This window comes from Clytia hemisphaerica, unplaced genomic scaffold (assembly GCF_902728285.1).
Source record: "Clytia hemisphaerica strain Z4C2 unplaced genomic scaffold, Clytia hemisphaerica genome assembly, whole genome shotgun sequence".
NCBI classification, from domain to species: domain Eukaryota; kingdom Metazoa; phylum Cnidaria; class Hydrozoa; order Leptothecata; family Clytiidae; genus Clytia; species Clytia hemisphaerica.
In genome coordinates, this window is record NW_027104200.1 from 690,613 (window position 1) to 708,887 (window position 18,275).

The following is an 18,275-nucleotide window of genomic DNA, read 5'->3' on the forward strand; positions in this document are numbered from 1 at the left end:
AAGTACTTTGACCGTTGGAAAGTGCAATTTGGATCCTAATGCCGAAATGAGGGATCTACATGAAGTGGGGTATTTTTTAAAGTTTTCTAATGAAATTCTAAAAGAGGTTGCTGGATACTAAGGTATGACTGGAAGTTGAATATATTGTTTGGTTTTCTTGTCGCATTACTTAGTCTCAGAGTGCATATTTTGTATTCTTATAAGAATAAAACGGCTAATCACGTCGCTTAGAAACTTTAAATACTTTCTCATTAAGGTCATACACGAACTTTTATAAATTATATTTAAACCCTTTTCTCTGATTAACTCTTTATCCTATCTTTTTATTGAGTAAGGCTCTTCTGTTAAAAGTGGTCATCAACCTTTTAAAATCAAGATAATGAATCTTTTCCTTTTTTGTTTATCAGTCGTTCCCAGGCTACTTTACTCGTATGTATGCTAATTGTGAGTCAAGGGTTGAAGAAACTTTTCACAGCCTCATTTGGATAGTGGCCACCGACAGGCTCGGATGACCTTTATTGACGAGATTGTATATTTTAACGAAATCAATTGATGGATTATATTTTTTTGTAAAATAACTTGATAGAACTTTCTGAAACTTATAACAAGTGTTTCGAGTAGCTTCAAGGTAAGAATAACACGTATATAGGGCTTTTGTTTTCTCTCTGCTAGGCCTGTGAAAGAAAAATTGTCACCTGCTAAAAGGGTTGGGGACATAAGATGTTTTTTCGCATTTGTGCAATGCAACATGCTTCATCCCACCAACCTAAAACACTTTCTCGTGTCTCCACCCCATTTTTCTTTCTACCAATAAAAGTGAAATCTCACTTTTGTCCCAGGGACAAAATCAGTGTGTCTTTTGGGTATTTCCCTCACTTTTTGTCTCATGAAACAAAAAAAGAAACCATGGAACACGCACTTTTTTTCGAGAATGTTGCATTGCACCAACGCAAAAAAAACTTCTCGTGTCCCCAAGCCTTAGTGCTCTGTTTGGTCAGGATCGGGAATTTCATAGAATGTGTGCTTTGAGTACATGATATTTTACTTCGTCATTGCAGTAATCAACATTTCACGGTTGAGCACTATATAGCTAATTAAGGTTAAAAGTTTCACAAAAGCAACAAGCTCTAGTATTGCTAGCGTATGTCTGTTGTTTTGGTTCTGTTGTTTTCGTGGTCTTTTTTCTTTAGCTCATCTTTAGTGATGCTAGCGAATGTTTGTTGTTGATCTGATCCTATAACGACGTCGTCTTTGTTCATAAAGCTCATCAATTTTCTTTTACAGACTATCCAGTCTAGCGAAAACACATTGCTCGTTTTGATCTTTACCTTCAGTATTTGTTGCCTTGTTGTTTGTCATCCTTTTTTTGCTTGTTTTGATCTTCTCTGATAGTATTGGCGTGGCTGTGATGCATTTCGCACATTCGAATCTCCTTGCTTTGTACTGAAGGTAAATCTGTATTTGGTACGCTGGAAGCTCCGAACAGGCACAATGAACAAATCTTTGACACTTCCTACACTGCAAGACATCGTTATCCCGTATTATTTCGTTTATAAAGCATTTATTTGGGGCGCAGGATCCATATTTTGTTGGAATTTCGGTGTTGAGATTTTCAGAAGTTTTCGCCATTTTGTTGCAACTTCAGGAACACCTGAATATATTTTTTAAAATATTGAAGCAGATTTCCTAGGTTTTCATTGAGGTGATAAAATTTTGACAAATCTTTGCGTGAATAGAAAAGGAGAAGATTCAAGTTGGTGATTTTTTATGGAAGAATTTTATGGGGTACGTTTAGATCAGATGATTGATCAGTGTGATTTCTTTATCATTTCCAGGCAGGCAATTTCTTAAATAAAGTCTGTCTCAAAATAATTTGCAGGTGACACAAAAAAGGCTGTAACTTTTGATAGAATTTTAATTAAGTTGAGATTTTGTGCTCGTTGAAAAGATATTTGTGAGTGGAATATTAGCAAGCAAAAAAAAATTGAAAAAAAAAGAAAATGGATACGAAAAATGAAGAATAAAAAAATCAACTCCATGTAGAAATTTGGTATAATTACCATTTTCACAGGAGTGATTCTTCAATCTTAGATCATGATCATCACTGTAAAAATTTTTTCAAAAATATTCATTCAATCAAAAGATATGAAACAAAAATTGTTATTGGTTGATCGACAGGCTGTTTTTTGTCGTTTTTTACTACTTTATAAAGTCAATTTTTAATGCAATTTTATTCTATTGAGTAAACAATAACTTTTCTTATCATTTTTAGAGAAAATTTCATTTCATGGCGACCTTGAACGTATTTAAATTCAAATCTTTTCCCCGAGGGTACTGTTTTACATACGTTTTAACTTTTCTGTTTTTCAGTTTGCACCATATCACAATGAGACAAGGGAACAAAAGAATTTTCATCATTTTCCTGCTGCTATGCTCAACATTATTACCAGGTATGTCTTTGCTTTCTTCATTTTACGCTTCACCTTGTTGTTTCTTGAAACGATGAATGAAAAAATAGATTAAAAGGCCCTAGGCTAGTGTATTAATTTTCAATGACTATTTGAGCGAGGCGTTTACAGAATTTTTTTTTCTCAAATGAGGGGTGTTTATTGGAGAAGGAGTTTAAAGGAAAGGGTTGTCTACTCGCAGTAATACTAAGGTTAAACATACAAGGATAATCACGACGACGGACGAAAAATGTAACAGGCTAGTGAAAATACGAAATTTGATTGGTTGAAACTCACTAGCCTGTTAAATTTTCGTTCGTCGTTGTGATTTTACCAATTTACTTAACTTCACTAATAACGTATGTTAACTGAAACGCTTGTCATCAGGTCGACTGAAAGTAAAGAGAACTACCCTGAATATTACAATAATTTTCTAATGACCCATAAACTTGCTATTACCTTTAAACTAATAACATATATGTACATTAATACTTAAGCTTAAACTAGATTCATGGAGACTATTACTAATATACAATAATTTCTTAGAGAACTCAGTAGAATCACTGACAACACCACCAGTGTCGACAACAAATGCACAACCGACAACAAACTGTGTATGTACAACTTATCCAACAATTATAACTGATACAACAGTATTTACGACAACTACAACATTGACGACAACTACCACAACTGCACCAACAACTACTAATCCAGGAACAACAACCACTACTGCAGCTACTCCAACAACTACTACAGCTGCACCGACAACAACTACAGCTGCACCAACAACTACTACATCAGGAACAACAACCACTACTACAGCTGTACCAACAACCACTACAGCTGCACCAATAACTACTACACCAGGAACAACAATCACTACAGCTGTACCAACAACTACTACAGCTGTTCGAACAACTACTACAGCTGCACCAATAACTACTACACCAGGAACAACAACCACTACAGTTGTACCAACAACTACTACACCAGGAACAACAACCACTGCAGCTGGACCAACAACTACTACAGCTGTACCAACAACCACTACTACAGCTCTACCAACAACTACTACAGCTGCACCTTTAACTACTACACCAGGAACAACAACCACTGCAGCTGGACCAGCAACTACTACAGCTGTACCAACAACCACTACTACAGCTGTACCAACAACTACTACACAAGGAACAACAACCACTACTACAGCTGTACCAACAACCACTACAGCTGCACCAATAACTACTACACCAGGAACAACAATCACTACAGCTGTACCAACAACTACTACAGCTGCTCCAACAACTACTACAGCTGCACCAATAACTACTACACCAGGAACAACAACCACTACAGTTGTACCAACAACTACTACACCAGGAACAACAACCACTGCAGCTGGACCAACAACTACTACAGCTGTACCAACAACTACTACACCAGGAACAACAACCACTGCAGCTGGACCAACAACTACCACAACTGCACCAACAACTACTAATCCAGGAACAACAACCACTACTGCAGCTACTCCAACAACTACTACAGCTGCACCGACAACAACTACAGCTGCACCAACAACTACTACATCAGGAACAACAACCACTACTACAGCTGTACCAACAACCACTACAGCTGCACCAATAACTACTACACCAGGAACAACAATCACTACAGCTGTACCAACAACTACTACAGCTGTTCCAACAACTACTACAGCTGCACCAATAACTACTACACCAGGAACAACAACCACTACAGTTGTACCAACAACTACTACACCAGGAACAACAACCACTCCAGCTGGACCAACAACTACTACAGCTGTACCAACAACCACTACTACAGCTCTACCAACAACTACTACAGCTGCACCTTTAACTACTACACCAGGAACAACAACCACTGCAGCTGGACCAGCAACTACTACAGCTGTACCAACAACCACTACTACAGCTGTACCAACAACTACTACACAAGGAACAACAACCACTACTACAGCTGTACCAACAACCACTACAGCTGCACCAATAACTACTACACCAGGAACAACAATCACTACAGCTGTACCAACAACTACTACAGCTGCTCCAACAACTACTACAGCTGCACCAATAACTACTACACCAGGAACAACAACCACTACAGTTGTACCAACAACTACTACACCAGGAACAACAACCACTGCAGCTGGACCAACGACTACTACAGCTGCACCAATAACTACTACACCAGGAACAACAACTACCACTACAGCTGTACCAACAACCACTACAGCTGCAACAATAACTACTACACCAGAAACAACAACCACTACTACAGCTGTACCAACAATTACTACAGCTGCACCAATAACTACTACACCAGGAACAACAACCACTACTACAGCCGTACCAACAACCACTACAGCTGAACCAATAACTACTACACCAGGAACGACAACCACTACTACAGCTGTACCAACAACTACTACATCTGTACCAACGACTACTACATCAGGAACAACAATCACTACAGCTGTATCAACAACTACTACAACTGTTCCAACAACTACTACAGCTGCACCAATAACTACTACACCAGGAACAACAACCACTACTACAGCTGTACCAACGACTACTACAGCTGCAACAACAATCACTACAGCTGCACCAACGACTACTACAGCTGCAACAACAACTACTGCCGCTGCACCAACGACTACTACAGGTGCAACAACAACCACTACAGCCACACCAACGACTACTACAGCTGCAACAACAACTACTACAGCTGTACCAACGACTACTACAGCTGCACCAACGACTACTACAGCTACAACAACGACTACTACAGCTGCACCAACGACTACTACAGCTGCAACAACAACTACTACAGCTACAACAACAACGACTACACCAGGAACAACAATCACTACAGCTGCACCAACAACTACTACAGCTACACCAACGACTACTACAGCTGCAACAACAATCACTACAGCTGCACCAACGACTACTACAGCTGCAACAACAACTACTACAGCTGTACCAACAACCACTACAGCTGCACCAATAACTACTACACCAGGAACAACAATCACTACAGCTGTACCAACAACTACTACAACTGTTCCAACAACTACTACAGCTGCACCAATAACTACTACACCAGGAACAACAACCACTACTACAGCTGTACCAACGACTACTACAGCTGCAACAACAATCACTACAGCTGCATCAACGACTACTACAGCTGCAACAACAACTACTACAGCTACAACAACAACGACTACACCAGGAACAACAATCACTACAGCTGCACCAACAACTACTACAGCTGCAACAACCACTACTACAGCTGTACCAACAACCACTACAGCTGCACCAATAACTACTACACCAGGAACAACAATCACTACTACAGCTGTACCAACAACCACTACAGCTGCACCAATAACTACTACATCAGGAACAACAATCACTACAGCTGTACCAACAACTACTACAACTGTTCCAACAACTACTACAGCTGCACCAATAACTACTACACCAGGAACAACAACCACTACTGCAGCTGTACCAACAACCACTACAGCTGCACCAATAACTACTACACCAGGAACAACAACCACTACACCAGGAACAACAATCACTACAGCTGCACCAACGACTACTACAGCTGCAACAACAACTACTACAGTTGCACCAACAACTACTACAGCTGCAATAACAACTACTACAGCTGCACCAACGACTATTACCGCTGCAACAACAACTACTACAGCCGTACCAACGACTACTACAGCTGCACCAATAACTACTACACCAGGAACAACAACCACTACTACAGCTGTACCAACAACCACTACAGCTGCACCAATAACTACTACACCAGGAACAACAACCACTACACCAGGAACAACAATCACTACAGCTGCACCAACGACTACTACAGCTGCCACAACAACTACTACAGTTGCACCAACAACTACTACAGCTGCAATAACAACTACTACAGCTGCACCAACGACTATTACCGCTGCAACAACAACTACTACAGCCGTACCAACGACTACTACAGCTGCAGCAATGACTACTACAGCCGCACCAACGACTACTACAGCTGCAACAACAACTACTACACCAGGAACAACAATCACTACTACAGCTGTACCAACAACCACTACAGCTGCACCAATAACTACTACATCAGGAACAACAATCACTACAGCTGTACCAACAACTACTACAACTGTTCCAACAACTACTACAGCTGCACCAATAACTACTACACCAGGAACAACAACCACTACTGCAGCTGTACCAACAACCACTACAGCTGCACCAATAACTACTACACCAGGAACAACAAACACTACACCAGGAACAACAATCACTACAGCTGCACCAACGACTACTACAGCTGCCACAACAACTACTACAGTTGCACCAACAACTACTACAGCTGCAATAACAACTACTACAGCTGCACCAACGACTATTACCGCTGCAACAACAACTACTACAGCCGTACCAACGACTACTACAGCTGCACCAATAACTACTACACCAGGAACAACAACCACTACTACAGCTGTACCAACAACCACTACAGCTGCACCAATAACTACTACACCAGGAACAACAATCACTACTACAGCTGTGCCAACAACCACTACAGCTGCACCAATAACTACTACACCAGGAACAACAATCACTACAGCTGTACCAACAACTACTACAGCTGCACCAATAACTACTACACCAGGAACAACAACCACTACTACAGCTGTACCAACAACTACTACATCTGTACCAACGACTACTACATCAGGAACAACAATCACTACAGCTGTATCAACAACTACTACAACTGTTCCAACAACTACTACAGCTGCACCAATAACTACTACACCAGGAACAACAACCACTACTACAGCTGTACCAACGACTACTACAGCTGCAACAACAATCACTACAGCTGCACCAACGACTTCTACAGCTGCAACAACAACTACTGCCGCTGCACCAACGACTACTACAGGTGCAACAACAACTACTACAGCCACACCAACGACTACTACAGCTGCAACAACAACTACTACAGCTGTACCAACGACTACTACAGCTGCACCAACGACTACTACAGCTACAACAACGACTACTACAGCTGCACCAACGACTACTACAGCTGCAACAACAACTACTACAGCTACAACAACAACGACTACACCAGGAACAACAATCACTACAGCTGCACCAACAACTACTACAGCTGCACCAACGACTACTACAGCTGCAACAACAATCACTACAGCTGCACCAACGACTACTACAGCTGCAACAACAACTACTACAGCTGTACCAACAACCACTACAGCTGCACCAATAACTACTACACCAGGAACAACAATCACTACAGCTGTACCAACAACTACTACAACTGTTCCAACGACTACTACAGCTGCACCAATAACTACTACACCAGGAACAACAACCACTACTACAGCTGTAACAACGACTACTACAGCTGCAACAACAATCACTACAGCTGCACCAACGACTACTACAGCTGCAACAACAACTACTACAGCTACAACAACAACGACTACACCAGGAACAACAATCACTACAGCTGCACCAACAACTACTACAGCTGCAACAACCACTACTACAGCTGTACCAACAACCACTACAGCTGCACCAATAACTACTACACCAGGAAACAAACAATCACTACTACAGCTGTACCAACCAACCACTACAGCTGCACCAATAACTACTACATCAGGAACAAACAATCACTACAGCTGTACCAACAACTACTACAACTGTTTCCAACAACTACTACAGCTGCACAATAACTACTACACCAGGAACAACAACCACTACTACAGCTGTACCAACAACCACTACAGCTGCACCAATAACTACTACACCAGGAACAACAATCACTACTACAGCTGTACCAACAACCACTACAGCTGCACCAATAACTACTACATCAGGAACAACAATCACTACAGCTGTACCAACAACTACTACAACTGTTCCAACAACTACTACAGCTGCACCAATAACTACTACACCAGGAACAACAACCACTACTGCAGCTGTACCAACAACCACTACAGCTGCACCAATAACTACTACACCAGGAACAACAACCACTACACCAGGAACAACAATCACTACAGCTGCACCAACGACTACTACAGCTGCAAACAACAACTACTACAGTTGCACCAACAACTACTACAGCTGCAATAACAACTACTACAGCTGCACCAACGACTATTACCGCTGCAACAACAAACTACTACAGCCGTACCAACGACTACTACAGCTGCACCAATAACTACTACACCAGGAACAACAACCACTACTACAGCTGTACCACAACCACTACAGCTGCACCAATAACTACTACACCAGGAACAACAACCACTACACCAGGAACAACAATCACTACAGCTGCACCAACAACTACTACAGCTGCCACAACAACTACTACAGTTGCACCAACAACTACTACAGCTGCAATAACAACTACTACAGCTGCACCAACGACTATTACCGCTGCAACAACAACAACTACTACAGCCGTACCAACGACTACTACAGCTGCAGCAATGACTACTACAGCCGCACCAACGACTACTACAGCTGCAACAACAACTACTACACCAGGAACAACAATCACTACTACAGCTGTACCAACAACCACTACAGCTGCACCAATAACTACTACATCAGGAACAACAATCACTACAGCTGTACCAACAACTACTACAACTGTTCCAACAACTACTACAGCTGCACCAATAACTACTACACCAGGAACAACAACCACTACTGCAGCTGTACCAACAACCACTACAGCTGCACCAATAACTACTACACCAGGAACAACAACCACTACACCAGGAACAACAATCACTACAGCTGCACCAACGACTACTACAGCTGCAACAACAACTACTACAGTTGCACCAACAACTACTACAGCTGCAATAACAACTACTACAGCTGCACCAACGACTATTACCGCTGCAACAACAACTACTACAGCCGTACCAACGACTACTACAGCTGCACCAATAACTACTACACCAGGAACAACAACCACTACTACAGCTGTACCAACAACCACTACAGCTGCACCAATAACTACTACACCAGGAACAACAACCACTACACCAGGAACAACAATCACTACAGCTGCACCAACGACTACTACAGCTGCCACAACAACTACTACAGTTGCACCAACAACTACTACAGCTGCAATAACAACTACTACAGCTGCATCAACGACTATTACAGCTGCACCAACGACTACTACAGCTGCAATAACGACTACTACAGCTGCACCAACGACTACTACAGCTGCAACATCAACTACTACAGCTGCACCAACGACTACTACAGCTGCACCAACGACTACTACAGCTGCACAAACCACTACTACAGCTGCACCAACGACTACTACAGCTGCAACAACAACTACTACAGCTGCTCCAACGACTACTACAGCTGCACCAACGACTACTACAGCTGCAATAACGACTACTACAGCTGCACCAACGACTATTACAGCTGCAACAACAACTACTACAGCTGCTCCAACAACTACTACAGCTGCACCAACGACTACTACACCAGGAACAACAATCACTACAGCTGCACCAACGACTACTACAGCTGCACCAACGACTACAACAGCTGCAACAACAACTACTACAGCTGCACCAACGACTACTACAGCTGCAACAACAACTACTACAGCTGCACCAACAACTACTACAGCTGCAACAACAACTACTACAGCCGCACCAACGACTACTACAGCTGCAACAACAACTACTACAGCTGCACCAACAACTACTACAGCTGCAACAACAACTACTACAGCCGCACCAACGACTACTACAGCTGCAACAACGACTACTACAGCTGCAGCAACGACTACTACAGCTGCAACAACAACTACTACAGCTGCTCCAACGACTACTACAGCTGCACCAACGACTACTACAGCTGCAATAACGACTACTACAGCTGCACCAACGACTATTACAGCTGCAACAACAACTACTACAGCTGCACCAACAACTACTACAGCTGCAACAACAACTACTACAGCCGCACCAACGACTACTACAGCTGCAACAACAACTACTACAGCTGCACCAACAATTACTACAGCTGCAACAACAACTACTACAGCCGCACCAACGACTACTACAGCTGCAACAACGACTACTACAGCTGCACCAACGACTACTACAGCTGCAACAACAACTACTACAGCTGCTCCAACGACTACTACAGCTGCACCAACGACTACTACAGCTGCAATAACGACTACTACAGCTGCACCAACGACTACTACAGCTGCAACATCAACTACTACAGAATCTGCTCGTAGAAGACGTGATTTAGGGTCTGCAGGTATTTGATATATAATATAAGCTTAAATTCATGATACAATGTTTCTCAAACCTTTCGTTTATCTTTTACAAAATCAGATTTAAGATTTATATAATACGTAACCCTTGGAGCATCTTTGAAGGGGAGACAACGCTATCGAGACCGGCTAAATATTGCCATTTTTTGCATTTTCGAGGGATGTCTGATAAAATTGGTTGCATTTATATTAGCCCACTCTTCTAGAGCTTTAAATCTTTATCGTGGTTGGCCGCCAATGCGCCATTGGAAAATCAGATAACAAGGAGCGCATAAGTACCGCACGAGATGAAAGTTCGATTGGTTCGATTGTGTTCACCGTCTTGTATTATATTTAGTTCCAAAAAATTCTTCATTTAAAATTCATATATATGTTCATTTTATGAAGGAAAATTATTTTATTCAAGGTTGACAGCATATCAGCTTTGTCAGTATCGGTGATTAAAAGTGATAAGCTGGTGGATGAATCATGTAAATGAAACGTCGTTCGTTCACTTTTTATTTTGGATGTATTGTTGACCTTTTTTGATATTAAGACTGACGTTTAGTATTAAAAGTGAACATATTATCATCAAGAATTTATTTTACGAGACTTACAATGAAAGTCATGATATTTGAGAAAAAAGGGAATTTCCCACGAAATCTTTAGGGTAGTGTTTTGGCATTAGACATAAAACTTAGCACCTTTAGAATCTTAAGATCCAAAAGTCTAAGAATGGTCCAATAGGGGTCAGAATATAGCCTGGAAATCTATAAATCCCTCCCAAATAATGTAATATTCAATTAGATTTAACAAATAGCCGAAAAGCGACTTTTTCGTTCAAACTTTAAATTGCTAAAAACGAGAGATTAAGCAAAGTTCTCAATATATTTTGACCGAGATTGTAGAGAATCTTTAACTCTTTGAGCCTGCTTGGTTTTCAGATTTTTATTAATCCAACTTTTATTTAAACAGGAGTTGGTAGTGTGACCACCACCCGTACTACCATCACCACAACGCCCTTATACACCACAACATGTGTTTGTACCACGACCACTCCCGCCCCAACCACGACTACACCAGATGTGTTTGAAGAACGCAATATTGCAGAAGAAGGTAAGTTATTGATTTTTTTTTCATTGAAAGAATTTTTCATTCCTTCTCCATTTGAGTTTAACTTTTATATGATGTTATTATCCATCAGCAAAACATTTTTGGTCGCATTATCATGGGTAGAATCTCTTCCCATAACCCTATGTTTCTTTCGCGAGAGATTAAAACACCTCTTTTTTTAAAGGTACAGCCATTTAAATTATTCTTCATATGAAGTAATTTAATGAAGCTGCTCTAGCAAGCTACTCAAAGTTAGGCTTGGTTGGATCTTCTCACGGAATTCAAATAAAATATGGGCATTTTTAATGGTTTCTATCTTCAATTTCTATTTATAACAATCTTTTAGAGCAATGTATGTCCTTATGTAACACCCAGCGTGCCACGTTTCAAGATACTAAAATGTTAGTTTTAAACGAAAGCCAAACAGCCGAGACAGAAATCAGATTGAACGCACTTAAAGATAGTCCAAATTCAATGAAGTACAACGAATTATTTTTCACAACTACCAAGCCTAAAGATTCAAATGTGACTTGTGCACAAGCACTTGACGATTGGTAAGTTTTCATTCTTCTTTTTCCTACTCCTTGCGAAATAGGATTCCCTCCTTGTTTAAGTTGGAACGCTTACACCGCTGGTTCTGAACACGCAAAACACAGATACTATGATGCATAGTGATGACACTCGAAGACCATATAACTAGTCGCAGGCGCAGAACGGGAGTGATACCACACATCACAATGTCTGGCATATCTCCCACACTCTTGTATAAGAGTAGTGGTACCCAGTTCCCCTCCCATGGTATTGGTTGACCTAAGCGAAGTGTGTTCACTTGCCTAGTAGACCGTATTACTACAGTGGGAATCAAACTCGGACCTCCCAGACGGGAGTCAAGAGCGATGACCACCACACCACTACCTTTTCGAATATATAGAGAGTTCTGCATTATTGTTTGAACAATGGAAAATGGAAAAAAAGCTTCTTTTTACAAATTGTAACTTTTTTGGTTGGAAATTTTTATTTCATTTAACTGCCGTATTTTTAGGAGGTTAAATGAATTAGATTCGAGAGTGAATTGTCCTCGTTTCACCTCAATGTCGGTGGCCACCAGTGTAGTGCTAGATCCTTCAAATGCAGCCAATGAGATCACATCTATCCTCATTGTTTTCCATGGTGATTCCATCGTCGATGACAACTGTGAATCCAATCCAATGATCGGTAGCAAAACTGAAGGTTGGTATTTTAGTTTTCGCCGACCAAAACCGGCTTAATTTTTCTACCAATAACCGACACCAAGCCGTTCGTGCTCTACATATATTTGTTGTTGGGCGGTCTTGCCCGTAGAGCAGAAAATTTTTCGTCTTGGCTAAAGCCACTAATTTATGAGAAAAAAATCTGAGAACAAGATATATTATTGTCTTTAGATGGAATTGCTTTATCGGATGAAACAGTGAATAAACCTAAACCTGACGTAACAAAGTCTGAATCAAATGGTCTGGTCTTCCAAGCATCTCAATACGTCTTAAATATCGTTTTCTTCCAAAACATCATTGTCAGGTTAGTTGCTGTTTAACACACAAAATATTATAGTAAGAATGGTAAGAAAGTCATAGAAACATCAATATAGAACATTAAACTACGCTCCTTAATAATATGGGTTGAACCTCTTCCTAAAGTCATTCTAAAGGAAAATTTCGGAAAGAGAAAAGGGAGGCCTCGGGTTTCCCGAGGCTGTGGTCACAAACTTTACTTACTTAAGAATTAGGATGCTAGATTTCTACACCTCTGTGTCAGTCTAATAAGATTTCAGTGGCCACCCTTGCCATTGACATTTATAATATTTAGATGTTGATTGACGATTTTCCCAGCTAGTGCACAAGGTTGTTTCGACGTTCTTTTAACTTTATATGGACGTTGTGAACATTAGATAAACGTCGAAAGAACTTTTTGTACCAGCTGGGTTTTAGCCCTTTCCTTCTACGGGGAAAATGTAGCTGATTTGGATTTGAGAAGAACAGACAATATGAAAACGAAAATCAATGAATTCTATTTCAGGTTTATTGATTATTATTGCTACACATTACCAAGCCCCGGTGCAAGTCCACCAAGATCATCAAATGGTTATTCCATAGCAGCTCTAAAAAATAATCCTGATGGTATTTGGCATTGCGCAAGGGTAATTATCAGCTACGAAGTCCAATTCGTCATCCCTGACATTTATATCGGTGAACATCAACAACGACAACGACGGAGAAGAAGGGATTTGTCCAGCCTTGCTGCCCAACTTGGAGGTGAGAATTATTTGGTTGTTTTTGGTCAAAGTTTCTTGGAAGAATGTTTTTTACTCTGGTCCGTGAAATACATGGCTACCCCACAACCTAGCCCAATTGGCTACCCTGCTTTTTAGACCAAATCGTATTGTTAATAAGTATCAAAACGAACATTTACATAAACACTTAAAATAAAGGTTGTCTTTTTATAATTAAGTTGGAATTTTTAGGCTATTAAGATGCATGAAAACACCTATTTAGGAGGTTTAAGGCTTAAAATTTTCTTTGTTATCCCTTTCCGAAGGCAAGAACCGCTGGGATGGAACATATTGAAACAAACCTCAGACCGTCATTTCTAAAACAAACATCTGCCTTAATGCTCGTTCCTATACTGCTCGGGAGAACAAGCCAATTTTGGGCGCCGTTCTCAAAAAATTTCTAACGTTAGTGGAAAAGGTTAAAACAACTAAAATTTTCACAAACATTTTAACTGTAAAGTAGCGTAAACGTAAGTGCAGTAGACTTCCGGTTATTTGAAGCTCCAAGGGGGATAAGAATTTACTTCGAATAACCGGGAGTTCAAATAACTGAAAAATTCATTTTCCCGCCATATATTCAACTTAGCCTTAATGGGATGGATTTTTCTAAAGTAATTGAGGCATTGTAGTTCATTTGAGCGTAATAGACACAAAGAACTTTTACTTTTTGAAGAAAGAACTTACTTTTGAGAAGGGATTGAGGTTTCCCTCTCTGTTTTAATTTTCTGAACCGAAAGAGAATATTGAACTTTTGAAGAAATAGGTTGAAGATTGTAAATAGCCATGAATATTGAACTTTATTCTTGGAAGAAAAAGGGTTTTAATCGCAAAAAAATCAATGTTCTCATTTCGACGAACTCCCAATGGAAAAGATTCGAATAACTGAGGGTGATTTAGCCTATAATTGGCCCCAAGGGGAATAGAAATCGCTTCGATAAATGAAAAAGCTCGAGTAACCGAGAGTGTTTTTGCCTGTGTTGAGTAAGCAGATCCAAGGGGAAATCCAACTCACATCGAACAACCTAATTATTTGAATAAGTTGGAATAACCGGGGGATCTACTGTAGTTTAATTTTCTATGTCCACAAACTGTTTTGTTTTGGCTTCTTTCAGACGTTGACGACAGGATGCTGGATGCGGATACGTCGTATATGATCTTTGGAGTAGCAGTAACAGAGGCGGGTGAAGCCATTACTACGCCGTGGTCTGATGAAGCTGTTACACTACCCTCTGGTGTTGAGCCTGGTATGTTAATCTTAATTCAAACGTGTAGAAATAATTTTCCAACATTATATACGCCTTACGACAAAAACGATAGTTACCTATGGTCCATTCGCTATATGCACTCATTTCTGATAACATTATTAGACTTTGTCATCGTAACAAGACTAATTTTCTTTAGGGTGGTTTCTACATGAAAATTGAAGTCGAAGTCCTCGTTTTCAAACAGATTTCATTGCTAATGAAATTGTACATTTAAACCAATTTAAATTCCCAAAAGACAAACATTAGCTCTAAAACAAAAGTACTTGAAATTCAAAATGTCTCATGAGGTGTAAACAACACAATTATCATTGTGAATATGTAATTTAATAGCAATGAAATCTGTTTGAGAACGAGGACAACAATAAATTTATGCATCTCGAGAAGAGTGTATTACCTGAGTACTGAAGGGAAACAAAAGTTTGTGTTGTTAGTTTTTTCTCGGAGGAAAGTGTTTGCATGCGTTTAGTTAACATTGTGTACCCCTTTTAAAACTGTTCGAACTTCGAACTTTCGAACTTTTTTCGAACAATCTCCCATTTTTTGGTATTGCTATCCTCAAAAAGAATATCTGAATTTCTTTATTTGCAGGTGTGATGTGTCCCAGTGTGAAAAGTTGTTCATGTTCCAATTATACCGAAGTGAACAGCACTACTTTAAGTCAAGATATCGCTTATATTGGTGTCGATAAAAATCAAGTCAATGAGACTCTCACTAACCTTGGCAAATGGGATGTGGAAGCTATCAAACTCCTCTGTAAAGGTACAATTTTGAGTTTAGGAAAACGTTTTGAAGCAAAAAAATGAGGAAATACTATAGTTAGTACAGTAAAGTCTCCATAACTCGAACGCGCTCGAGACGAGAAAACTTGTTCGAATTAAGGAGACGTTCGAGTTATAGAGGTTCAAGCTAAAGAAACTCTTCTGTAACCTTAAACAAAAGATCTGACCCTGTCAGATACAGAATCTGATATTTCTTTCCAGAATCAACCCTGAAAGTGGTCAAAATGATCACTTAAAGTCAACCCTGGTAGATATTTCTTAAAATTTAGAATTATTTTACAATGAGCACCACACGGCCTCGTACTTCATTTGACATGCCAGGAAGACAAAAAAACTTCAATGAATTTTTTAATTCCTTTTTTCTCACTGCTTTTAGATGCAAATTGTGACGCTACTGCATTGCTTGCTGCCACAACCGACATTCAAACAGATATTGATTCCGTTCAAACTAACATCGATTTGAGTCAAACAGCTCGCCTCAATTTAAGAAAAACCATTGATTGCGCCTTCAACAACGGTAAGTTGGTACTAGTATCTACGCGCCACCTTTTGTTAGATGATGGAAATGAAATTATGATTCTCTTTTACAGAACTGCGGCTGACCTTATTATTCTAAAATACTTATTCGGCCAAAACTTAGTCGGCCCTAAGTCACTAAATTTTGGCTTGGTGACTCAAATTAGGGCCGACTAATAATTAAGGCCGATTAAAATTAAGGCCGACTAAGTTTTGGCCGATAAGGTACAGTAAACTTTCCCGGTGTTATTCTAATCACTAGTGAATCAAGTCTCCACATATCTATCCGATGCCATACGGCTGTCAACGTCGTTTACTCCAAATTACCAAACATTTGATAAAATCCTAGTTATGGTTAATAAAAGTGTCGTGTGTTTCACACATTTCAATGTTTTAGTTATTTGAAGATAAAGATGATGTTTTTGTTTTTATTCAGGGACACGAGCAGAACTGTTTGAGAATTATGAGAATTTATGTGGACGGTTGATTTACATGAAACAATCTATCGAAGACTTAAAGATCAAAAAGCAAATCATCAAAAGAGAAGAAGCAAGATGCTCAAACAGAAGTAAGTTCTAACATTTAATACAGTATTTTAATGCTTCCCAATTCGGCGAAGATGGTACTCAGGCGAACATTCTTCAACCCTGCCAATAGTTTTTAGTGTCAACCAAAACATGAGAAAGTACTACTGTACTTGTTTTTATCCGCCTATGTTTCATACTTGATGTACTTGAAAGAACTCGAGTTGATTTCCGTAAATTTTGAACAAGTAAATTTATCAAACAAGTAATCGAACTGTTCGATTATTTTAGCCTCCCTTACAAACTATTCATAAAATTTTTCAAAATATATTTCCCAATGTTTTTGTAGAAAATCTTATGTTTTTTTTTCTGTACTCAGGTTGGCTTCGATCAATTTTGGATAACATGTGGCATAAAGGGTAAAAATTAAGAAGAAACGAAATCCAATTCGTCAGACATGATTTTTGGAAGGACGTTTGAGAGATTGAACCTTTACTATGTGTAGTCTATCTAAGAAAAAGGCAATAACGTTTACCAAATAAAAAGCTGGTCACGGCCTTTTCTGAAGAAATTGGATTGCAATTGGATAACATTAAGAGCAATATAATGAATGGCTGGACCATAGAATAATATTCATCTGTGTGCTTTGTTAATTATTGTCAACTTTATTGTTTTATGTCATTGATTTTGTACTGTATAAAATAACTAATCGTATAATTTAATTAGGCATTGTATATTAATATGTACTCATCGCATACAAACACACAAAAGAAGCAACAATTTCCGCGCAAACAAATTTGAAAAATTATTGATTGCTTCCGGCTTTTGTTGTGCATGTCCATAATGATAGTGGTTTTAATGTTATAGGAATTCAAAGATTCATTCACCCT

At 39.6% G+C, this 18,275-nt stretch overlaps 1 protein-coding gene across 1 annotated transcript; it reads left to right on the forward strand.

The window, feature by feature from the left end:
• The first annotated feature begins 438 nt into the window (after positions 1–438).
• On the forward strand, positions 439–18,166 carry LOC136815269 (mucin-2-like). Its single transcript, XM_067071711.1, is given in 15 exon segments — positions 439–628; positions 2,371–2,450; positions 2,994–8,181; positions 8,288–8,647; positions 8,649–10,888; positions 11,859–11,999; positions 12,343–12,550; positions 13,039–13,226; positions 13,418–13,550; positions 14,049–14,284; positions 15,414–15,545; positions 16,155–16,325; positions 16,722–16,862; positions 17,298–17,429; positions 17,765–18,166. Coding segments are annotated over 14 exon segments (9,378 nt in total). The 5' UTR covers positions 439–628; positions 2,371–2,386; the 3' UTR covers positions 17,809–18,166.
• Positions 18,167–18,275: the final 109 nt, after the last annotated feature.